This window comes from Metopolophium dirhodum, chromosome 6 (genome assembly GCF_019925205.1).
Source record: "Metopolophium dirhodum isolate CAU chromosome 6, ASM1992520v1, whole genome shotgun sequence".
NCBI lineage: Eukaryota > Metazoa > Arthropoda > Insecta > Hemiptera > Aphididae > Metopolophium > Metopolophium dirhodum.
In genome coordinates this window covers 13,873,246-13,900,170 of record NC_083565.1, presented here as the reverse complement: position 1 = coordinate 13,900,170, position 26,925 = coordinate 13,873,246, and the positions used below count along the sequence as shown (strand labels likewise).

General features: G+C 30.5%; 3 protein-coding genes across 6 annotated transcripts; 1 reads left to right on the top strand and 2 right to left on the bottom strand.

The window, feature by feature from the left end:
* Window positions 1-999: 999 nt before the first annotated feature.
* LOC132947112 (alpha-soluble NSF attachment protein) lies at window positions 1,000-5,795 on the bottom strand. Its single transcript, XM_061017311.1, has 5 exons — window positions 5,406-5,795; window positions 3,823-4,019; window positions 3,148-3,413; window positions 2,891-3,064; window positions 1,000-2,373 (listed from the first exon to the last, which is right to left on the bottom strand). The coding sequence occupies exons 1-5, from the start codon at window positions 5,495-5,497 to the stop codon at window positions 2,224-2,226; spliced, it is 879 nt and encodes a 292-aa protein (XP_060873294.1). The 5' UTR covers window positions 5,498-5,795; the 3' UTR covers window positions 1,000-2,223.
* A 2,510-nt stretch (window positions 5,796-8,305) lies between these two features.
* On the top strand, window positions 8,306-10,495 carry LOC132946326 (translation initiation factor eIF-2B subunit epsilon). Its single transcript, XM_061016274.1, has one exon. The coding sequence runs from the start codon at window positions 8,490-8,492 to the stop codon at window positions 10,419-10,421; it is 1,932 nt and encodes a 643-aa protein (XP_060872257.1). The 5' UTR covers window positions 8,306-8,489; the 3' UTR covers window positions 10,422-10,495.
* Window positions 10,496-10,510: 15 nt separating this feature from the next.
* Window positions 10,511-26,917, bottom strand: LOC132946327 (zinc transporter ZIP13 homolog). 4 transcript variants are annotated; one of them, XM_061016276.1, is made up of 8 exons: window positions 26,716-26,917; window positions 21,471-21,522; window positions 16,330-16,750; window positions 12,670-12,771; window positions 12,378-12,601; window positions 12,178-12,298; window positions 11,932-12,087; window positions 10,511-11,189 (listed from the first exon to the last, which is right to left on the bottom strand). In XM_061016276.1, exons 3-8 carry the CDS (start codon window positions 16,571-16,573, stop codon window positions 11,014-11,016), a joined length of 1,023 nt encoding a protein of 340 aa, XP_060872259.1. In that variant the 5' UTR covers window positions 16,574-16,750; window positions 21,471-21,522; window positions 26,716-26,917; the 3' UTR covers window positions 10,511-11,013. The 4 variants fall into 4 exon arrangements, with proteins under 4 accessions (XP_060872259.1, XP_060872261.1, XP_060872258.1 ...); XM_061016278.1 differs by lacking the exon at window positions 21,471-21,522; XM_061016275.1 differs by lacking the exons at window positions 21,471-21,522; window positions 26,716-26,917 and adding an exon at window positions 17,183-17,585.
* Between the last annotated feature and the right edge of the window lie 8 nt (window positions 26,918-26,925).

Genomic DNA, 26,925 nt, shown 5'->3' with positions numbered 1-26,925 from the left:
TATGCAAGATAAATGTACATATTCAATAAATTTTTATGCTGACTGCATATCTACTATCTAGCATGAAAATTGTGCTGAATGAATAGATAAACAATGAGAATTCCATTGCAATGACATAATGTATAAATGTAAAATCAAATTAAATACAAACAGCTTTGTCATATACATTTTTTTATTTTATATTTTATGAGCTATTAGTAGGGACTATGACAGCTCGACAATTAAATATGTTATCTACATTCTACATAGTTAATAAATAAATATGGTTTATTATTATATGGTCAATTTATTTTAATTTATCATGTTTAACTTTAACAATTAATCATCTTGAATTGTTACAGTGGTGCATTTAATGTTTTTTATAAGCAGTGATTCATTATTCTATTTTATTTCAACACTATGTTATTATAGTTTGAATATGGACTCCACTAGTTTTATTTGGTCGGTAGTTGATATTCTCTAAGGGAACTTTAAAAAATACTTTATACAGTTATTAATTTAAAACATTTTAAGAAAAAAAAAATAACCAGTAACTAAATTATTATATATTTTATTTTTGTGTGCATTCATCTTTCTGCCAATAGGCGGTTCTAGATTAAGGGTCAATGCCATGGACTTAACAATTTTTGCCACTACCCCGACACAAAACAATAGTAATGTTTAAATTTAAGAGCATAAAAGTTATTATTTAAACAATTTAAGGTCATGATATTCATATTTTATAAATTATTTTTAAAAATCATATAGTAAATGTTTCTTTTGCACCTAGGTTATACGGCCCAGCCAACAGGATGCACAAAAGAATTATTTTTAAAAATGACACCAGTCTGCACCTTAAACTATACCAATAGTTTGTTTGAAGTTCTACAATCATTTTGAATTCATAACTGAAAATTAGTCTATAAGTTATCTAATTTCTATTATTAGTACTTATGAAAACAATATTTGATAGATAGAACTCATATAACATTTTATACTATAGGTACCCAACAAAAGCACTTTTGGGTGTATACACAATTTATTATGTAATATACTATAATGTCATAAATTTTGATTTTTACATTATCTTTATAATTTTGCTAATACCTACACCAAAGACAATACTTGTTCTACCTCCTGTACAATTTAATCGTAAAAACTTATAAACATATAACAAATAGCCATTAGGGAATAAATAAAACAATAAGTGCATTATCATAATAATTTTAGAAATATCTATTTTCGGTTCCAAATTCTATGATGCTAAACTTAAAAACATATATGTACACAATTCAATAATAGTAATAATAATATCTTTATAAATTTAAACAACATAATCAACACCATCGATAGATAACTAATAAAGTTGAAACAGTCATATAATAGTATTAAGACAAATTTCAAGGTAAATTTTAGATAAAAAAAAAATCTGTAACAATATTCTATTTACAATAAAAAAAAATTAATAATAATAAACATTAACAATATTGGTTAATAATATGAATATAATATAATATACGATGAAATTAGTCATGTAAGTGTATTATACTTGTCTACAGCAACACATAATAAGCCTACGATTTTTTTCTATACAACGTAGCTCATCTAGACATTCTATATTACAATAATTGTATTATTAATGTATTTATTTGCTGTTCAATTTTAAATACATGTATATTTTATCCATACTCGATGTAAATACGATATGATTGATAAAAAAAAAAATTATAATAATTAGGATGATCAATTTCATTAAACTAATTTTTCTTTTCTTTTTGAAAACATTTTTGATTTGTTTGTGCAAAACGTTTCAGCAAACAAACACAAGTGCTTTTAGTCAAACATGATAGGTAGCTGCACCGAATAGAATAACAAGCGACATTGCAAATCGACATTTAACATATAGAAAGGAATGTAGGCTAATTTTTTAAATATTATAAAATACTAGGTTAGGACATTTTATAACAAATTTGTAAACCCCAATAAAATGTCATCTGTTAAATCTAGGTCCTTTTTAAATGATTTTCATCAATTGAATACCATTTAAACAAAACCACAAAGTTGCAAACATGCCGTGCAAAAAAATAATGTTACATTATATTATATAAGTTTCATTTCCTGACATTTTAGTATGTGCAAGGAATGAAAATATATACAAATACCGTACACTTTTTTTTTTGCTTTCTATGAGAGTAAATTTATAAATTAAGGAATTTAAAAATATGTACTTATTCATAAACAAAATTAACGCAAATCTGGAGTGTCATTTACCAGTTTCTTAATGCGCAATAGTATTGTTGTGTACCATTGGTCCAACCGTGATATGGAATCGTAATCTTTAACAGCTTCAGTAAAACCATCAGCATTTTGCTCTTGAATATGATTTAACAACACCTTAAGGAAAAAAAATGAATTTAAAAACAAATCTTAAGGTGTACTATAACATAAGCTAAGTTTTAATTTTTTTTTTTTACAACTTTATTATATTTTCCTTAATTAACACGCATAAAGTCTTTCTATCTAATATTATGTATACATGGAACAGACTTAAATACTTTATTATGCTCTTTGTCAGCCCTATGAAAATAGCAATAGGAGATTATTATTCAAAATACCAAACAAATTTTTATAGTTCAAAACAGTATTATAAAGATAGAATAAGGTTTTCAACTTTTAATAGAATGTCTAATAGTTTTTGAAAATAAAAACCATTGTTATGAGTTAAGTGATAACATAATACATATTATTATAGTTGTAAAAATATTTAATACCTATATGGCTATATTTAAAATAAGAAGACGTTGTTTTGTAAAAGTTATATGTATGAATGTACATTGTATTAGGCATCAGTTAGTTATTCTAAAATAATTATTTACAGAAACAAAATATAATTTTCAATATTATTATTTACCTGTAGTAATTTGTATTCTCTACTATCTTGGAATGCCGGGTATCGTTCAGTGTATTGATTCATGGCCAGTTGAGCATTAAGCACGTCAACACACAAATGACACAAAGCTGCTCGGAAGTAATATTCTTTTGCGCTGTACTTCAACAAAGAACTGTCCAATGATGTCCCAGCAACCTATAACAGCACATTGATATAAAATAATATAATATACATTAACCAATTGAGACCAATGTTCCACATCAGCTACAATATTATACCTCTTCGTATATCTGAATAGCTCGGTCATAGTCTTCCAGTTGTGCAGCATACTGTGCCACCTTAAGTTTGCACTTGTTAGCTGAACTCTTGCTTTCTTCAGCCATAAAATAATCTGAGGCCTTTTCATAGTTGGTTATAGCACGTTCTAGATCAACAGCTTCAGTCTCATACATTTCCGCTATATTTTGATGTTGTTTCGCAGCCATCGTAAAACGACCCATATCAGTATAGATGTCGATAGCTTTTTCTAGACATGTTGCCGCTTCTATAACAAAAAAAAAAAAATAACAAACAATTTAATATCATATAATTATAGCAGTTGTATGCAAAATAAAGATATAAAAGACAGTAACAACCATTACTAGTAATACCTATATAAAAACAGTAATTTAACATTTTAGTGCTCACATAAAATAAAATATAAGTATAAACTTCATAAGGAGATCCAATTGTATATGTGATTAGGTACCTACTTAGATATGGTTCTTTTTTAAGACTTAAATTAATAACATAAAATCCGTAATAAGCTTATAGAATATTTAAATAGTTTAGAATGTTTGAGTTATACTCGAATAAAAGCAAAAATAAAAAATATATAACTATAATACTTTAATTTATGTTCATGAGTCACACTATCAAAAATGAAATACTTAGGATTAAATATACAATCATACCATTTGGATCAGTTTTTTTAAAGCAGTTTGCAGAGTCTACATAATTTGTAGCAGCATCATGTTTACGGCCCGATTTAGAGTTGAGATCAGCAGCCAAAATAAATGCTCTACCAGCTTGTGACCATTTTTTTGCCATCTTAAATAAATTTGCAGCACGTTGATAGCAATCAATGGCATCTTCTACCTTAGAAACATTCCTAAACAAAAAATTTAAAAAAATAACAATTAGATAACAATTTATAATTACCTAATCATAGTAGGCATAAAAGTACATATATTTTATATAAAACTGATTTGAATGTTAACTATCAATTGATAGATATTAAAAATATAAATGTTTGTTAGGTACATACTGTCCAAAAATTGTTTTCATTTTTCTACAGGTCATTAAAAAAAATTATATTATATAAAATGTATCATTTTTCCTATACTATAGGTAGTACTCAATTTGGAATAGACCAGAGATAGTTAAAATATAATATATTAGGTACATGTAGAAAACGAGTACCTACCCATGGTGAGTAATTGGAAGTTTTTCAACTTTGGAGCACTAAGTACCTCGGTAAGTACACTAAGATACTTCTTTTTTTTATAAACAATTCACGACAATTCATTTACCATAGATATTATTTGAATTACTTTATTTTAATATAATAACAATTTTAAATTTTGATTGCCTAATTTTTGTTTTATAATTCAAAATGTTGATAACTTTATACAAAGTAAAAAGACTCTGACATTGTGGGCAGTTGAAGTACATTTAATTTAGGTTATCAAAATTAGTTATAGTTGTAATTGCTACAAGGGCAAATACATTTTTCATACTATAACAGATGGACACTTTCAAGTTTTACTTTGGTGTTCAAACTATTTATATAATAAGCCTAGGTATATAGCACAATAAATATTAAACTGTAGATACCTACATTCTAACACAACATTATTCTTCATCTCACCTTGCTTATAGTGTTTATCCAGTGACATAATGTATTTTTAAGTGTTTCAATTACAAAGTCCAATTATAAATTATGTTTTAGATGAAAGTTAACAATATTAACATTGTATAGGTATTTTAATAGAAATTAAAACAACAATACGTGCATACAGGTAGTGAATCAAACGGAGTGAAAACCAGTAGATATACCAAAAACATGAGAACTTTCTGATCACAAATTATCGTTGGTATAAAATCTACGAAGTGTCGGCGTTTAAGGAAATTAGCACAGCGTGTGATTTTGACTCTGTAGGTAGGAATAATCAGAATTTTCAGTTTCTCAAAAAATACCTAACCGTGATGGATTTTATCCGACAATCAAAATGATTGAAAACAGATTGGAAGCGCTGTGATATCTGCAATTGAAAAATACGGACGGAAAGTGGCATTTTGATGGCTCCTCGCCTCCCTTTCACCAGATAAGAGAAGAAAAAAACATATGCATACTCGTCGCCACGCCACGATAACTTTCCAAAACAGTTACGACTCGAAAACTTCGACACCTGAAACCCCCACCCCACGGCAAACTAGATCGAAAATCGAGTTTTGCGATGTACGACCACCCTTTACCGAAATAGAGAACACTCACCCGAATAACGAGGAAAACAGTCCTTTTGACGAGTTGAGTTTCTTGTCCGCTTCGGTCAACAGGGCGATGGCTTTTTCCTCGTTGCTCGACATGTCGACTTGTGGACGGTGAGAAAAAAATTGAAGAAAACGCAAACGGTAGACCGACGCGACCTTTCCGTTGGTTGTATTAACTGTGTAATACGCGCGGGCAATCGGTAGTTCGTATTTATTTATCTTTAAAGCACGTTTTTTTCACCACAAGGTAGATCTGATCGTACTGCAATCCAAGAAAACAGATCGATCGCTTTCGCTTTGTACTTATTAGTTGTAACGAAACGGCGACCAAATAAAGCGCACTATAATTCACCCAACAGACACTGACTCAGAGCTGACTGTCGTCGACTATCCGCGAAAATATTGATAAAATGATTGTGTTGCAACGTCACAAGAGAGCGCTACCACTGATACGGCGGGCACACAGCCATACAAACCTTTTGTTCCACTCGTTTTTTTTCCAAGTCAACTTATTCCAACGACATTAATGTTTTCCATGTTTCAGTGTTTCACCTTTGTTCCTATTTACAAATTATTTTGTTTCAATGCACATTAGTTGTTAAAAGAAATTTTTTGCATTGACAATTTGTAGCATGGACATTTTTTCCCGATTACCAATGTTCTATCTTCTATGAATAATAATTTTTCACGTACACGTCCTTAATTTAGTTTGTTCTAGACATTGAACTATATGATAACATATATCTAGTTCAATGGTTCTAGAGAGCTTATATAGTTTGTTCCGATGAACATTTGTTACAAATTTACGATAGTTTATTTGTACCACAGGATTTAGTATATATAACACATTATGGAACAAATGTTCATTCGCATATAAGAGTTTTGGAGTAAAAATTAATCAGAAAATAAATGCGCGGAAAAACATTTGAACTTCATTTTTGGTTTGTGCAATTACGTGATACTCAATGAGGTACTTACAAGTTACCTATATGGGCTTATTGCTGGGTAATCTCAAAAAGGGCCAAGGGGGGCTTAATCACACAATGATATTCTACCGCCCCCCCCCCACAAAAAAAAAATAATAAAAATATTGTCTATGTCCGTATGTTTGTTATATTTATCTGTTTCTTATAATTTTTCAGTAATAAAAACTATACCAACATTATCGCCAGTCGTGTTTGAGTATGACACGTCAAGTTTCGCATATTTTTGGTATTTATAAGAGGAGGCAACGCATAATAATATATTGTCTCCGCCTTACAAACGCACAACATAGAAAATGTGTGTTCAGAAGTTCCAATTTAGCGTAGTGACATTTAATAGTGGTACAGTGAATTTATCTACTATAAAACTTTAAGGTAAAAACATTATACTTGCTTTCATACGGTTATTTTACAATATTTTAATTGTTAAGCAAGATGGTATGATAATTTTTAAATTGTTATATTTTACAAGTTCACATAACTTTTGCTTAAAAATTAAAATATCGCCAAAAACCCTTTTTTTTAAGTTAAAACACATATAATGTTTTTACCTTTAAGCTCGGTGTTATATTGTCATTCGCTCTATTAATAAAGATTACGAAATACACAAAAATCTGAACACAATTATTTTGAGAACACACTGTGACCACACGTGCGGGTCATCCTCATTGCTGAAAGAAAAATAAACGGTTGCTGTGGCCGTTTGAAACATTTTGTACCGGAATTTGGTGCAGATTTTTTTCAACCGATAACCAAGTGTCGGTGAGAAAATATTTTTTTACATTATGCACATATTTTGAGTGCATAAATTAAAAATGTTAGTGCATATAAAATGCTTATTAATTCTAAATTTGTTAGTGCATATTTGTTCAATGTTTAGTGCATTAATTCATGCATAGTAGCTAATTTATGTATTTTTTAGGGTATGAACTTACGAGGCCATGGATCTATGTAGTTACATCGTAAAACGATAATTAAGATAAAATTACACTACACCATAGGCGCAATTAGAGGTGGCTTGGGCCGCTTGGGGGCCACAGTTTTTAATCATATTTTAATAAGAAGTCTGCGGAGTCTAGCATTTACGAACTAAAATAGTAATACGATAATATAATATACCTTAGTACATCAGCTAGTTCATGCTATTACGTACCATATACCTTATACTTACTTTATAATATGGTATTATGGTCATTATTAATTATAATAATCAATGAATAAGGTAAAAACTTTATGTTACGTAGTAATACGTACCTACATATATTTATCAGTTCATTCAGTTCCATAAAGTATTAAAGTACTGGGGTATAGTGGGTCGTCGGGCAGACATGGACAGATCACAGACGTAAGTTGATAGCGTATTCGATTTAGCCAATATTCTGTGAACTGGTGTCACCAGTCTGGTGCAATGTTTTGTATTCAATTTATTGCACTGGCAATAATCGTGCGCACTTTCTGCAACTCTGCACCGCCTATTTTGTCAGTGTAATTATACTGCAATGGGTGGATTTTATAAATATGAACAGTTTTTCAGAATTATCATCTAATTTCCTATTTATCATATTATAGTTAAATTTATAATTATACTATTTATTATTTATATCTGATAATAATGTTTTTTTCTTATTCGATTTATAGAACATTTTATAGCATTAGACTAGTGCGACACGCGCGTAGTACTAGTGGAATTTCAGTGCACTATATTTTCACTATTCTGTCAAATCGAAAACGCGGCTATTAGGTGGAACCGTATTTACCATAGACCTATAAACTATTTATTTTTTATGGGTTTTTTAAATAGGTTTATTGGTTTATGATATTCTGTGGTATTTACGTCTTGTACGTGTTATCACCATAGATAAGAAATATTCATATAATATTATCTATTATCTATCGCGCCACAGTATTATTTTTTGTAGTCTAGCGCGTTATCAGCGTATTGCGTCAAAGTGCCCAAAAAAATTAATTAGTACGCAGCGAGACGAACGCTGAAGCTCTCTGAAGTCCAAGTCTGGACTCTGGATACTTCGTCGACCTTACCCACTCCGTCAACGTCTTCATCCGGAATTCCTGAGCAGCAAGCATAACCTGGTCGCTCGTCCGCCATGAGCACCAACAAGGTGCAAAAGCAGGACGTGCTGCAGGCCGTGGTGGTGGCCAGCTTCTTCCACAAGAACTTCTGGCCGGCCGCCGACGGGGACAGCGCGTGCCTGATGCCGCTCGTCAACCGGCCGCTGCTCCACTACACGCTCGACATGCTCGAGTCTTCGGGTATCGTGGACGTTGTCGTGTTCTGCTCCAGTGGAAGCGTAGACCGCATCAAAGATTCCGTACAGCTCGCGACCGGCGCCCGTCGGCTGAACGTCGTCTACACCACATCGGACACCTGCCGGTCGTTTGGGGACGTGCTCCGGCACTTGGACTCATGTGCGCTTATACGAAACGACTTTGTGCTGCTGTGGGGCAACGTCGTGGGCCAACTGCCTCTGTTGCCGCTCGTCAAGCGTTTCAAGACCCTGCGGCAAAGTGGTGACAGGGGCGCCGTCATGACCATTATCTACCAACGGTCCGGTGACCCGAACGCCGCCTCGGTCGGGGACCAGACGATCGTGTTGGCCGCCGACACGGGCAGGGTGCTGTTTCACAACAGGGCCCGAGGTAAGATCAGCCTGCCACTGGAGCTGGTGCTCGACAGCACGGTGGACATCAGGCGAGACCTGGTCGACACGAACGTTGTCATCTGTTCGACGGCCGTGCCGCCGCTGTTCGCCGACAACTTTGACTTCCAGACCAAGGACGACTTCGTCAAGGGGTTGCTCATCAACGAGGAGATATTGAACAGCACGCTCTACGCCCATGTGGTGGACGGAGATGGGTACGCTGGCGAGGTGTTCGACTGGCCGTCGTACCAGCGGGTCACCCGGGACGTGTTGCACCGGTGGACATACCCCCAGGTTCCGGAAGTGGTTGACAAATACAGCCTCAGGTACGGAAACGTCTACATAGGCGAGAACTTGAAGCTGGCCCTGACCTGTAATTTGGGTAACGACACGGTCGTGGGATCTGACTCGAAATTTGGTAGCGGCACACGCATATCCAACACGGTCATTGGCAAAAATTGTACAATCGGCAATAATGTCACAATAGAAAACTCTTATATTTTTAATGGCGTCACCATCAAGGACAGATCAGTCATACGGTTTTCAGTCGTTGGAGATAACAGTATGATCAAAGAGAACAGCCACATCACGGACAGCTGTATTCTTGGAAGTGGAGTCGTGATCGAACCGAACATAGATATGAAGCAGTTACGAATACTCAGTTCCGACTCAACTAACAAGTCCAAAAAGTTAAGTGCTAAAGCTTATGCGTACAACGCTGAAGATGATTCTGATTCGGAAGACGATCAAGATGTGAAAGGCCTGACGTTTCGCAAGAGGACTTGGTCAATTAATAGTTGCTCTTCGTCGGACGATGACACGGCATCAGTGGCAGCGTCCATACCCGATGACACGTGCATGTTCTACTCTGAAGTTGTGGATTCGTTGATCAGAGGTTTTGAAGATCACGTACACTGCGATAATCTAATATTAGAAATTAATTCATCGCGATACGCCTACAATATCAATTATAGAGAAGCAAACTTTCAAGTAATTCGAGCGATGTTGACGCTGAACAGCAAAGCTGAGCTTGAGGCTCTGAACCAAGTACGGTATTATACACAACTGCAGTCTAAATTAGACTACTTTCTGCCAGTACTGAGAAATTACATCAAATCTACGGATTCGTGTGAAGACTGTCTGTCTGCAATCGAAGACATTGCCAAAGGTGAGGAGCTGCTCAACACAGTTATAGTCAAGGTAATACATCATCTATATAACATGAACATACTGAGCGAAGAGTCAATTCTCAAGTGGCATGAAAAAGAAGAGGACACTCAGTTTGCAAAAACCATAAGAGAAAAAGCAAACAAACTAATTGATTGGTTAAAAGACGCAGAAGAAGAAACAGATTCTGATGATGATGATAGTTCGTAATATTTTTTATAAAACTTTTGTTTAACGTGGCATATACATATAAATATATATATATTTACAAAAATAAATACAAATCTTTTTTGTTCTTAAAGCAAGAAATCGACAGAATACATTTTTAAGTAGTAAAATTAAATAGTTAATGTTAGTTGTACATAATTTTTGATAACATATAAATATTTACATAAATAACTTAAATATAATATGGCTTGGTAATGAAAATAAATTGTGTTAAACTTAAAAAAAAATATATCAAAACAATGCAGTATTGACAACAAAAAAAAATCAACAATGCACAGCCATAAATAAAACCAATTAATTTCTGAAGATGTGATTTTTTTAATATAAATAGTAATGCTGGCCTGTGTCTTATGGTAACATTATAAAGAACTTGGTTCAGAAATCTGTAGTATTTTATGAACAATACAAATACAGTACATAACTAACTTAAATTGACTAAACAAGTAGTAGGTGGTACAATAATGTGATTATACAGTAAAAATGTCAAATAATAATAATAATAATATTAAATTATAGTCTTTTGTAAATGGGATACATGGTGGGAGAAAGGGACAAGGAAAAAATGTATGGTTTATCATTCGAACAGATGAGACATGACAAACATAACTGTTATTCCAGCAACTATCAACGTAAACTGTTTGATTGATTCTCTTGGGTTCTCTTCGAGTAGAAGCTCGGGCAACACTGTAACCAAAGAAATGTGAAGAAAACCGCCAGCTGTAAACGGCATAATCCAAGATGTCTTTGCCTCTGAAAAATAAAGTATTCGTCATTCTTAAGTTCTAATCATTTATAATACAATTAGTACAATAAAAAAAGCTTTGTCAATCATGAATTCAAGTAGTAAATAGATATTTTTCCATTAACATTATACTCTGTGTCACGAGAGAATGCAACCGCTCGTTGACCAAATTATGTTCAGTCCGCACATTTTCCGCTGAAAACCAGTCTAAAGCACACCGCGGCGGCCACTAGTTAGTCGTGACATATTGTACAGTGACTAGTGACCGCTTGGAGGTGGAAAATTGGCCTTGTGGCTGCTCGAGTGAATCATTCGGTTACGTAAAGCAGTTGTGTTCTCTCACGAAGAGGAGTATAATTCTAGTTTATATAATAGTGCAATATAATGTAAGAATCCAAGTACAAAGTGTCAGACTAAAAAAATTGTTTAGAGTAGGCATAGAGATAAGAGTAGTTATTTTATTACAATAGTACCTACAAAGCTTATAATTTAAATCTTGGGACATTTTCTTAGTAATGCAGTATACATAAATATTTTGTTTGTTTAACAATCAAATTTTTTTCCATAGAACCATGAGGCTGCCCATAATTAGCTTGTATAAGGATACAGGATAATCCAAAGTTTACTTTTCACAAATATGAATTATTTTGTAACATATATAGTTACATATATTAGTTTAAAAAAATATCTAACGGACACTACCTAACATTTTTAAGTTAAATTATAACAAGAAAAATCCGATTTACTTACCAACATCATCAGAAACTCCACTACAGTATATGGCCGTAAGGGCTCCAAATATGCCAGCAGAAGCAGTATATACTTGAGCACATGCAGCTTGCCAACGACTAAACCCAGACTTCAAAAGAATAGCAAAATCACCAACTTCATGCGGAATCTCGTGAACTATAGAGAAAAAACAAAGAACATTTTTATATCAATTCTATTCAATAATTATTGATAAGACTGTTAGATAATAAATATTTTTCGCATTACCTAATATTGCCAATGTGGTGAACATACCAACTCTTGGGGATATGAGGAAACTTCCTCCTAATGCCAAACCATGAGTGAAATTGTCGATGCAATTGGCTAACAAGTTTAAATAACCACTTATCTAAAAAAAAAAAATACATCAAATGATTATATTTTTGTCTTGGGATGTTGATTCAACATAAATACTAATTATAACTCACTTGAATGTGATTTTTTCCTTTGGTCACCACATCAATACATTTAGTTATTTTCCCTAGATCCTTATGGTTGTTATTGACTGAGTTTATGTCAGTAGACACTTTTTTATGAATGGCTTCATCAGTGTCTTCATTATCTGACAATGAAAACAATTTTTCAACTATAATGAATACTAATAAACCAGCCAGAACCCACCAGCCATCCCGTATCCAGTCTTTATGTCTATCTATGAAAAATAAACAAATAAAATGTGATTATCAGATACCAATAGCAGATATTTATTATGAAACATACCTTTAGAAGAAATCCACACTTCAGGTAAAACGTGTAAAAATACATCACCCAGCATACCACCAACGGAAAAACTCAATAACAGACGTAAATGTTTACTGCCAGCTAAAAAAAGTTTCATTATTCATGTAGGTATATTCTAATTTAAATTTTAAAATAATTATAAATGTATTTATTTTTTAATACATTTCAACAAAAATTCAAAACCTAACATTTTAACTAAAAATTTAACTTTTATTAATTGTTCTATTTGTATGAAACAGTTGAATGCAGCTTTATCTATTTAATTATCATATTTCTATAATAACTACTTATGTATCATTGATATTTTAATGTAACCTCAGTAATAAATACAGTAAAATCCACTTAAAGGGGATACCTGCTTAATGGGGACATTAATGACAGTCTCGAATGAATTTATTGTATGTAAAATTATTCGGTTTATCGGGACAGTCGGATAATGGGGACAAATAGGTCACCGCCTGATGTGTCCCAAAAGTGGATTCGACTGTATTAAGTTATGGAAATTTATGAAACCCAAAGATATTATCATTGATTATAAATATAACAGGTAATTATATCTGACCACAGCCAGGGGCGGACTTAGAATAAAAATTGGCCCCGGAGAAACAGAAAATTTGGCCCAATTTTGGGCTAATAATAAAATATTTATAAGTTATTGGCCCAAATTTATTCAAGCAGTCCAAATTTTTGGGCGGGGTTTCAAATCGCTCACCTGCCACTCTAACCATACAGCCCCTGACTGCAGCGGTTTATAGTGGCAAACATGTAGAGAATTTTACCCGGTTGCCGGCAATGAGTAATCCATAGTATTTATAATCAATGATATTAATTAACAAATAAAAAATAGCCGCAGCCAATAAAATTAAAAAAAATCCTATTGTTATTTCTTTATTTGTTTACTAATAAATATTAAATTATAATAATTGTATAAATAAATGAGTCATTAAAAACTATTATTAAAGCCCCATGTTAAAACTTTCGAAATAAAAACCAGTATGCCAATAATTATAATTCAAACAAACAAACTCTTTAGGATACATATTCTAATAATATATATGATTAATGAATGTCTTTTGATCACAGCCATATAAAATGAAACTCAGAAAGACAATGAAATAAAATCAGTATAGTATGATGTAAGTACCAACTATAACACGTGTAAAAATATTTTATAATTTTATTTTTAATTAATTACCTTTTAATAAACACAAACTGTAACACATGTTCAATTACAGCTGTAATCTACTAAATTTACTAGTTAGTACTTGCGTCAATAAAGGCAATATTTAATGTGGAAATTATAATAGTTAATAGTTTGAATAGCACCTAATTATGAATCCAAAAGTTGATTTCAATAGTTGAAACATGCCAGATATTTGCAATAGTCAAAAATTAGAAAAATTATCTTGTTATTTGAATAACCTTGTAAAAATGTAGACAGCGTAAATTGCATAAATAGTTCACTAGTATTAAGTTAATGCAGGGGTTTTATGAAAAGAAAAATAACAATCTATTCAAACAAAATGTTAAGACTAAATAAATGTATTCTAACTTTATATAAAACCATAAAATAATATTAGACTTATATTGTATTATTTAATCCTATTTAGTATTGTATTTATTTAGCAATTTATCCTCATAAGTAGAATCATGATTTTTATGCTCCCAAAAAGATGGTGAATGGTGCTAATTGCTAATAATACCTATATGCTCTAAAATATTCTCTAAAATTAGAAAAATTAGGTTTTTATAGATAAATGAACATCAAAATATGGTTTAAATGAAAATTTTAAATATATAATTTTTTAATAAAAATATGAACATAAAAACAGTCTGGCGACCTGACAATTCTGCGATAATATTGAAGTGTCAAATTTTTAGGATATACCAAAATATGCAAAAGCGCTCCACTTATAAGTTATAATATTTATTATTTATTATAACAAATCAACAAATTTTAAGCAAAAAAAAATTAAATATATACTTATATAGTAGTACATTACTGTATATTTTCTAGACTAAGAGTTTGTGTACCTTGTTAAAACTCAAACATACTTTTAATATAAAACATGAAACAATGCACATGTATTCTGCAAATATTTTAAATACAGCTGTCTAAGTAATTAATATACGCATGAACTAGTTGATTTTTTTCTTAAAGCTAGTTTGATGATTGCTACTGACATTATCATGTAATTAAGTACAATGCACCATAAAATAGATTACAACACAGTTACTCGCATAGACATAGATTCAACTAGGTTTCAATTCTTTCCTCACTTACTCAAAACCACTACGTTAATTGTATGGCTGGATGCACACATTATTGACTAATATTATTTAGTTATTCAATGCCAAAATTGTTCATTTGTGTTACTACCACAACTAATAAGTTTTTTACTGAATTTGTAGGTACACAATATTTTATAACATAATCAACGTGAAAGTGTCTATTGAATATGATGTTTATTAATAATAATGAACAATTAATTTGCTAAAAGTCTATACCTCAAACAGGATGTATTTAATCGAAAGTGTATCTAATCTGTAGACATGCACAACTGTCAATCATCTTCAAGGCCAACTAGAGGATCTTGGACATTTATGCTAAGTTTATTTGTAAGGTTGTAAGGCCATTATAGATTTCTTTGTTGAAACAATATTTGTATTCTGATTTGTAAGAACAGCATCAAAAATATACCTAACTTAATTTATATAAAATGTATCTAATATTTCATTTGTAATAAGATGACTTTTTATAAATATTTAAAAAAAAATCATAATTGGGTATATGGTCATTAGTTGTTAAAATACAATATTCTACTTCTCACAGAACTATGTTGCAAATTGTATTAACAATTTATTTTGAACCAAATGTATAAACCACTATAATATAAGAATATAGCAAGTAATAGAAATTGTATACATATTATATGAAGTGAAATAACTAATAAATTGTTTGAAATAATGTATCATTTTTATTTTTTATATGTATAGCACAATAATTATTGTACAATACTGGTAGACAAAGACTGGCCTAGAAAACATAACAATTTACCTATAGAAAAATAGCACAACTTGAACAATGAACATTCAAATAGTAATTTGGATTAGTATTTGCGCATGTGAATATTATAATATGTGTCAGAAATTCAATAAATCAAACAGCCATACCAAATCTACGTAAATAAAAAGATAAAATAATTATTATTAGGTAACTAAGTACTATATTCTTTCAAGTATAATTATTTTCCCGTTTTTGCTAATATCTAAAACCTAACCACCAAGTTAGTTTATTGTTATACTGTTGAGTGCACACCACCAGTAGAGTAGGGTATACTAATTATAAATTATTTAAATTAATTATACCTATTCAAGCATTTATTACAAAATTATATTGGTAAACTAAAAGCACCTTTATCTTATTATTACTTTTGAGATAACAGTTAATATTATATTATGTCAATGAGAACAACTAAACATCACTATCTAGTTTAGAACGAAAACATTGATTAAAACAGAAACTATTCAGTTTGATTAGAAACCTAGTTAGTAATGATTTCATAACAGTCATTTCCTCGGTCGTTTCACTATGAATTAATAGAAAATAAGTTTTTATCATAGAATATGAATACTTACGACCAGTTTTTAGAGAAATTGAGTCATTGACTGGCAATATGAGCAGAGGGAAAAGTCCGCTGAGGCCCACGACAATGGACCCAATCACGGACATAAGGATCGGCTGATACTGGGTGGACAGGAACATTGTTGCAGCCGTTTCCATGATATTTGAGTAACAATCGCCAAACAATCCGTGACCAAACAGCGTAGAGTTCTGGACGTTGTATACAACGGGAGCGGTATTCATGTGATATGCACTCATAACGTTACAACTTTGATATGTGCAGTTTTAAATTAAAATAAAATCCACGTGTAAGTGTGTGTTGGACGGGGAGGTGGATGTCCAAGACTGCTATGAATGCTTCTGACACCGCACAGCAATCTCAACAACAGAGAATAGGTTGTCGAGTTGTTTTTTATTTTTATCAGCTCACTTCACCTGAAAAAAAAAAAGTACCCAATAATAATAAACATGAGAAGAGCAGCAACATTAATCTAAAACGCAAATAAATGATTTATAATCGTCTCTAATAGACTCTCACACATGCCACTCTCTTCTCTCTCTCTGTGTACCTATATATACCTACATATTATATATATATTTCGCAGCAGTTGTATAGGTATCTCTCCTAAACACCGTGTTTACTACTCGATACGACAATACGCAATATTTACATAAATGAGCATAAGTGTAGATAGTAATTAGAGTAGTTATTAATATTACTATTTATTACTGCCTAGTCGGTTTTTGTCTTGCACCTACGACCTACCTATTCGCACTTCGCGTCCGGCCGATGATGATTAAGCCGGCTAATTATAATATTATTATTATTATACCTGCCTACTTATTACTTATTATTATTATTATTACCAATGACCGGGTTATCAGCTCGCCGCGCAGCACTCGTCCGCCGATTAGGCGGGCGATTTGTCGTCGCTGCCGGCACGTCCGCCACAGGCGATTCCCATGTCCTTAACAATATTGTTGTTTTCGCTTGAAGGCGTTTCGGACACTAAAAGGTTCTTCGGGCGCGAGCGCGTCTTTCCCGGTCGGCTCCGGGTGGATAATTGGATTTTATGATGTACTTTACCGCGACAACCGTGGTTATCGGTCCGCGTACAATATATTACCGGACGGTCACGACAGAATATTATACGTCTTAATACGCGAACGACGGAATTAGGCGAAAGGAGTACAATCAGTGGCGGTGCATCGGCGGATGGTACACACGGCGCGGCTGCTGCAGACTGCTGTGTTATTGCTTATTGTTGTTGTTGTGCTGTCGGTGGTGGCCGGCGGGGATGGCGGGGTGGTGATAGGAGCCAAGGTCGCGACGACGATCGACCAACCGCGACGCGAGACGGGCAGAGCTCGCCGCGCCGCAGCGACAGGAAATGAACGGACAAAAGCGAGACGGCCCTTCCTCTTTCGCTCGGACCATAACGACGACTTCTATTATATTTTATATTATTATTATTGTTGCGAACATATTATTATGTGATAAAAATATATAATATTATTGTAAATTAGATTTTATTTTGAAAATTATCTAAAGTTCGGACCGCCGTCGTGGTCGCTCTATCTAGCGGTCGTCAATCTGATCTTGTGCACATTCCCCAGTCCCCACACACGATCGAATCGCTCACTATAATAGAACATTAATCGTGGTCCAGGACGACTATAATAATATATTTTTTATCTAGATAACGTCTTAGAAAATAGTTGTGAGAGATTCACATTTTTTTACTCAACAGGTTTTAGGAACAAAATATATAACCTACCACGGTGCACTGCAGAAGACAGATTGTATGTCTGTAGTAGTAATGTAGTGTAGTTTACCTGTATAGTTAATATTGTAATTTTTAATAATTCTACCTATGATAGTATATTATGATAGCAAAAAATAACAATCAAATTGTATGTTTTTTTTTTTAAATTTTTAATACAAAAAAAAACATTAGATACGTCATTTGTATTAACATACAACTCATTAAGACTTACATGTAAGTCAATAGTACCCACATATAAGTCTGATCAACTATCATGGTAATACCTAATAATTTCCTTTTAGCCCTTGAGAGTTTTAGTTTAACAAATTGTTAAAAAATGCGTGTTTTTTATTTGTATAGGCACCTAATAAAATAAATACTTCAATCATTAACTTTGGATGTTGTTTCTGCATTCTGTTTGTACTTAAGGTCAAAAGTAAAAAATCCCTCTATTATTAATAAAATATTTAAAAAAAACTAATAGAAAAGTGAAATATTTACAAAACAACAATTTTTTCATTAAATTGATTTTTTCATTTGACTTATTTAGTTGTAAATAAAAACGAATAATATTGTAGATATAGGTACTTAAAACTTTCGTCAAATATTATAATGGCATTCTCTAGAGTTTAGACATGGTATAATTTTCAAAATATTTTGGTTCTTTTTTAGCTACCTACGCGTATTTATAGACATTTGAAATTTTCCACTTTCTTTAATGGTACCTACTTACTCTTTTTTCATAAATATGGTCTATTGATAAAAAAAATTTAAGCTCTGTCAAAAAGATTGAAAATGTAATGCTCTGTTTTTATTGGAATTAAAAAATAAGTTGAAAATAAATACATATTAACAGCCCCGGCTCAAGGGGTAAGCGACATAGGCCCACGCTTAGGCTGGAACTTTATTGAGAGGTGGCATTTACAAAACTGTGAAAATATTATTATTTCTGGGGTGACAAAATTTGATTTAGCCTAGTTCACTATTTTCGCTTGAGTCGGCCCTGCATTTCAAGTATTCACGAGCATTTTATGTCAGAATTATGCCAAAAGACGTAAAAATCGTAAAAATGTGCTCATTATTTTGTAGTTCCAATTCATAGCTATAATATTTTGACTAGTACGACTTGACAATTTAATAAAAAAACTATTCAATACTCATAATACGTTCTGCTTATTAGAATTTAAAAGAAAGTTTAGACAGTATACATATAAGTCGCATTCATTTTTTATTAATTATGAGCGTTTGGATGTTCTAATTTTTATGAAATTGCAGGATATTCAAAACATATAACAACCATTTATCCTTAAACAGTTTATGTTATAATTCTAAAAATATTAATCGTAAAAATTTGAAAAATTCAACTATTACTTAAATTATCTTTTTTTTTACACAATGACATAATTTTAAAAATATTGCCATTAATTTACCACGAACCTATAAACACAGTCCTTCGGTAGGTATATCGAGATTGACTTTGTGAAATAAATAAAGCTTTATAGTTTATATACGCTACGCTCAGAATCATTTTTCGTGTAGCTACCAAAAGAAATTTTAAAAATGTATCTGTAACTCGGTAACCGAATGTCAAATTGTCGACTGCAGTTTAACGAAACACAAAGAAAATAAAACAATATTCCCGATCAAACTCATTTAGAAATTAATAATTAGAAATTTTAAATCAATCGAATTAATAATAATAACTGTAAATAATATGTAGATGCATTACCTATATACTTTACAGCTAATAACCATTTTTTTAAGAGCCATTGATGAATAAAAAAAAATTAGATAGGTATGAGTTTAAAAAAATGTAATTATACTGGGAGATAACACGTAAAATGACACTTATTACCTGGCGACTGGTGGGATAATGTTGCACAGTACTATAAATATAATAATATAATATAAACACCGATATAGCGATACGCCACTACATACATATAGTGTAGTATAATATGTTATGTATTTTATTATTTATTAATTATTATCATCATATTATGCACATTGTGATTTCGAAAACTCATTTTTAATTGATTTTATTATGTAATATAATATAGGTAAGTACTTAATGGAAATTAATGATAGTAACATTGTATAATTTAACAGAAAAAAAATCACATTTATCATTATTAGAAACTGTAGTAGGTACAAAATGTCTTTAAAATAATACAAGTGCATGCCTAGACCAAACTGTTATTTTGGTATATTTAACGGCCGTTTGGGAAGCACTCGCTGCTTAAAGTCTATTGTCTGTAGAGTGAAGTTGATCGTTGAAATCTGCTGGATATATAACGTAGTTGTAGGTAGTAGGTATATAATAATAAGAATAATAATAATATATTATAATATTATTCTCCAGCATTAAAATAAAATATGTTAAGTTTCAAGATCAAGAAATAGAAACCGGTGCCCGGTAGGTTCAAACCCGGTTTTGTATAACCCGAAATATTTCGTAACATGCGCGTGAACCTACCTATAATATATTATGTAGTCATAGTATAGGTGTATAGAAATAGTGGTGAATGAAGAGAATCCATTTAAATTTTAGAGTCAACGAAAACTGAAAAGAATTAACATGCATTCCTATGCACATCATAGGACATACCCACCTACAGGACGAACCTATACTGCTGCACTATGCTATAGAACACAGCAATATGGCGCATATATTATGTAAAAATTAAAAAGTGGATTTGAATAGTTTTTTTTTATATTCCTGGAAATACGAAAGCAAGAGAAATATTGTATATTCATAGTATATCTATATTACTTTAAACCTATGTGGCTTCATATGTATAATTGTATAAACACGTAGGCACAAAACATTTAATAATTTGGTACGTTTAAATTTTTGAGTACCGAAAATTAACTATTTTAAAATAAATGTTTTATATAATATGATTTTGGGCACGATGAAAATATTATATTTCTGACCGATTTTTCGAAAGGGTTTCGTTGTCATCGTTACTTATATTAATAAAAACATATATTAGGATTCAAAGATTTTCCTTGTAGAGGAAAAATTTATCGAGCAGAGTTCTATGGTTTTTTTTTCATTGGGTAGATAATAGATATCTTTATGACTGAGTTTATAGGACGCCTCTAGTCTCAAGTATTTAATTTCGAAAACTTTAGACTAACATGCAGCGCACAAAATATACATGCAGCAAGTACTTGGCATTTGTAAGACCAAACCCTCAGAATCACAAAATGTATTACCTATTAATAGTTAAAAGGTATTAATAGATTTAGATATAAAGGTTCTTACGCAATATATATAAGTAATATAATATATCAAAATAAATATTATGTATAGGTACCTATATTTAATATTTATACATATTTGAGGTACTCATCAATGAATTTTATATATTTTTATTACATACCATTTTTGAAATTTAAATTTCCTTTTCTTTTCATCCGTGACCCACGATAAGACTAAAAAATAATTCAAAAATTAAAATTAACACTTATTGGTAAATTAAAACATTTAAGACTTTGTATATTATATTATTATTAATATTTTCTTAAACTCACGAGTAAGTTCCACAAATAGCTAACAAATCGCGATTGACATTAGTTTTAATTTTCTAATTAAAAATGTAGTTCAATGATCCAATATTGACCAAGAGACTGGGTTTTTATATCCTTGGTTTATTTTCCCCGGCTACCATTATAGATTACGAAGTTAACAATAATGCATAATATTATTATAATATGACAATTGACAACAACGTTCTTTATAATATCCATTAACCTCAATAATAGGGGACTACCTACTAACCACATTACAAATTACGAATTCTTGACTTAATATATAATTTATATAGTTATCTCTATTTCAATGCATTTATGCACTTCATTCTAATTTGCAATTTTATCAACACTGGTCGTCATGGACAATGTATGCTTATATAGGTATTGGTAAAAACTTGAGCGTTCCACACTTCCACGGCTGGTATACATTGGCGCAACTAGGGGGGCTAGAAGGGGCTTAGCCCCCCCCCCCCCAAAAAAAAAAATATTCCCTATTGATTTAGATATAAGCCTCCTATAGGTTATTTTTAATAAATAGTTTTGTTAGCCCCCCCCCCCAAAAATTTTAACCCTAGTTGCGCTTATGCTGGTATACCTGTGTATACCTAAATGTTACAGGCAAAATAGGAAATTCTGGTATTGTATTACAATTCCCGAACATTTTGGGAAATGTAAGAATGATCATTTTAATAATCTAATTATTCTTACATTAACCGAGTATTGTACGAGAGATCCCGTGCAAAAATTACGGGCCTGTCCAGATTCAAGTGGGCAAAGTGAATTAAATATTATAGTGTACAGCGCACACTTCAAATGGTATTCATACGACGTAACAAGTACCTACAGCTATATACATACTTTATTTGTTGGATACCACAACTTGAGAGATACCTATCTAATGTAAGAACAAATTAAATATACTTGCATGTATACTATTATGTAACATTACGTTGTATTATGAATTAATTAAAATAACTATAATTTAATATAGGTAATAGTAAACAATATTAATTTTATTTGTATATAGAACCACCTTTAGATAATCATAAAAGTCCTTCAATAGTAGGAGGTACTAGGTATCTAACAATGATTCAACGGATTATATATTTAAAATGAATAGTTAGGTGACTAATGTTTGAGGCATCTATTTTCAAGTAATTTTATGTTCATTAAGATGTTTTGCTTGGTTTTCAATATTTAATCGACAATGCCCAAATGTAATTTGGCACTGTCTGTCTGTCTACAATTCTCTGACAATGTAAACGGTTTCTTACTTTGTCCTAGAAAATCGGACATTGTGATACAATATCCGACTTTCTACTTTACCCGTAACATATTATATGTATATGACTATGAATAGATCAGTGCGACCGCCACCAATCATAGTAATTGTAGTGCCTATATTTAAAATTATTGTTAACACATTATTTGTAATAGGTAACAAACACTTTGGATTAAAAAATAATTAAATTAATAATTCAAACAAATTCTTGAAAAACTTTTAAATTACATTAATTTGGTCATGGAATCATTGAGATTAGTCATTGGATGTATCTACATAAAAAATATGATTTCGTATAGTTTTATCCTAATAACGATCTAAACTATTCAAACTGAAATAGATTTTTTCTAGAAAATTTTTTAATTCGATTATTAAAGAAGATACGTAGTAAACATTTATATAAGAACTGCAGGTACATATACTTTTACAATTACTAATTATCATGGGTAAATTACTGTGGAAAATATAAATTATTCAGTACTTTAGTAGTTTTCGGAGTGTGAAACATTGGAACGATAAATATAATAGCCAAAATAAAATTGCTTCCGTTCAACGCCGCTTATTATAGTATGTGTATAACAACAGCTATTAATATTTTTCTCTGTGTTGAAAAATTCATATTGAAAATTGTATTGCTTATCGAATAATAGGTATTTACTATTCACTGTTTATGTACATAATTACTATGAATAAAATGTAATCAATTTATAAATCCAGCACATTATTGATAAATCAAAATAAATTATAGGTAGGTAGGTACGTCTTATTAATCCTCCAACTGATTGTTTTTTTTTCAATTTTTTATAAGTCAAAATATAGTCAATCAACAATTTATTTAAAACAAGATAGTATAAAATTATATACAGAATGTAACAGAAATATAACTGATGGATGTAATTAACTAACTACCTACATATGTACCTAATAAGTAAGAACTTTTATTCTTATCAATTTAAAAAAAAATCATTTATTAAATGACTATTGTTAGTTATTATACCTATGAATAAAATTAAAATCGATACTGCTAAAACAAAGGTTATTACATGTTTACTTAATTTCTGTAGGTATATAGGAACTTTATGTCTATAGCCCAAAGGTATATATGCACGGCGAACACAATGTGCAGTAGCTATATAAGTCTAACATCTATAACGCTAAAATATTGTCACACATTAAGTATACATTTATTTTCTTAGAAAATTCTATTTAAAAAAAATCTTTTATTGTTTAGTATTTTTCTGTTGTTATAATGATTAATCATATAATAAAATGCTTAGATTACTTAACAAGTGCTCTAAGTAGGTAGGTACCCATTTTAATGAATCGTGTATTAGTGTATCCACTTATTTATTAATACGATTTTTTTGTTTGATGGTTGGTATTTTTATTCATAGTCTTACAAACAAATGAATGATAACAAGTATAATAATATAGGTAGGTACCTATACTAAGAATAAATGTGCAAAAAACATTTCTCAACATTAATTATTATTGTATACTATCCGTCTATACATATTTTATAGTTTGTAAGATAGGTATGTATTAAATTCGTTATCAAAAAACATTATACAAATAACAAATGACAAAAACGTTAACACTTAATAGTAATAATAAATATTAAATTACACACATATTTACACTATATTATATACATTATAAATGTAATATTTATACCTGCTATTTTATGTATTACAAAAATTGTATTTTTAATTGATAAATTAATTACTATCAATTCACTCAACTCGCAAGACCACTTATTTACATAAATATAATAGTTATCACTTATCAGTGATAAGAATGTATACCTTCGTCCTTCCTAATTTACATATATTTTTCGATTTAAATTCAAAGTCAAATAATTCCCATAACTAATTACCTACCAAGTACCTATACATAGGTACCTACCTAATTTATAAAGAAATGGTAATTTCCATTGATATTCATACTATTAGGTGTTTATTATAATATAGTATGTACAATATATACCGATTATACCTAAATAAAATGGTTATAAAGTTATAATTGAGTAAGATATATTTTGATGAACACATTTAGAATTTTAAACCTAAAAATATTTTTTATAAATAAGTTAATAGTTTAAATTAATTTTAATTTGTATAAATCAAAGTTAATAGTTAGGTATGTCCAAAATAATTACAATACAAATAAGCTATTGATATAACTGATATAAGTAATGCTAGATAAAAATAAATTACACTACGTTAAACTCATCATACATTTTTATTTAATATTATTAATAATATTTTTTCATCATTTGTGGTAAAGCACATTATTATATTAATATATTATAATGTGGGTACCTACATGGCTACATCGTAGATGTAAATTGTTTAATACGCATGAAAAAATACTAGTTGAAGTTTTTGTGTTTGAAAATGGCTTAGTTCCAAAGAATTTAACAAAACATTTTAAGAACTTGATAATTTGATATAAGTACTACCATGTAGATATAGTGTGGTTAAAAATATAAAATTATACATCTATATGAGAATATAAAACAAGATAAACTATAAAAACGATAAAAGATTATCTATAATAATTAATATTATTAATTATAATATCTAAACGATTAAGCAACTAGAGATCGATCGTATTTTAATAATATAATATTGTATTCGTACCTATACTGTTCACAAATTAAATAATGTAACCAACTGCTTAAAATGTATTCAAACTTGAAATGTAAGAACAGACACAATGAAAACGTTCACAATTAATATTTTCCTTCTCACTAGATGATTTATTTATTTTTATATTACCATTTTAATAGTTGAGAATGTGAATAACATACGAGGAATTAATATTATAATGTTAATGGTACAAAGAGTGAAGGTAACGTGAGAATTATTATTGTTTTTAATTTAATTACATACTATAAATATAGTCAATAGGCAAGTAGATTGAGTAGGTATATTGACTATTGAATACCTATACGATATTTCAATATTGATACGTTCTAGCACATCAATATTGTTATGTTATGTGCTTCCAGCTTGCAAGGAAAAAATGTGTGTTTTTAGAAAAAGTATAATCGCAAACTGTTATAAAGTGTATATTTTTTACGAGTTAAAAAGAATATTTAATAACATTTTGCGAAAACACTATAAATAATAACTAAAGTTGGACATTTCTATTACTTCCCATTTCCCACCCAACACGTCTACTAATAATTATATACTAATATACGATACCTATAATATATTATATGATAATTGATCACAATAGTCAATTATGATGGTAAAATAATTATAAGTAATAAATATATTGTAAATTTGTAACAGTTTAATTCGTCCTCTTAACAGATCGGAAACCGACCACAGTTTCAATTCAAACGAATATAATTTCTCGATTGTTTTTCAGTTTTAGTTTGAGTTTTCAGTTGTTCAGAAAATTGTAGAAAACATCGTTGGAATTACAGTTACAATCGTACATTATACATAGACATAGTGTAGGCATCGACACCAGTCTTTACTAAAATTTTACATTTATTATTTATTTTTTCATAAGAACTAAATACTTATACTATGATATTATATTATAAGCTGCAGCACAAAATCCAAATTAAAATTAAAATTATTTACCTTGGTAAAGTGCTACGTTAAATAATTTTATAAATATTATATTAATAATTTATATTTTAGTTTAACTATATTTCTGTACATCTTATATACTTCTTTATTCATATTCATAAAAGGATTGCGACCCACTTTCGCACTCGCAGATACGATAATCTTCCACTTATATTAGCTGTTAGCGCCTTAATTTAATTGTTTATATTTTTTTTAACTTACTATTCATCCCATTATTTCAAGTGACCCCTGATGACGTACAAAACGAAAATGGTGTAGTTTCTTCTAACTGAACCTTCTAATTGAATAAAAAATAATAACGCAACAGTAATGCCATGACTTCTGTCAACGTATAACTCGGCCATCGGTCATCAGTCATCACAAACATTTATTATAAAAATAAATATTCACAGATTGTATGAATTTACTATA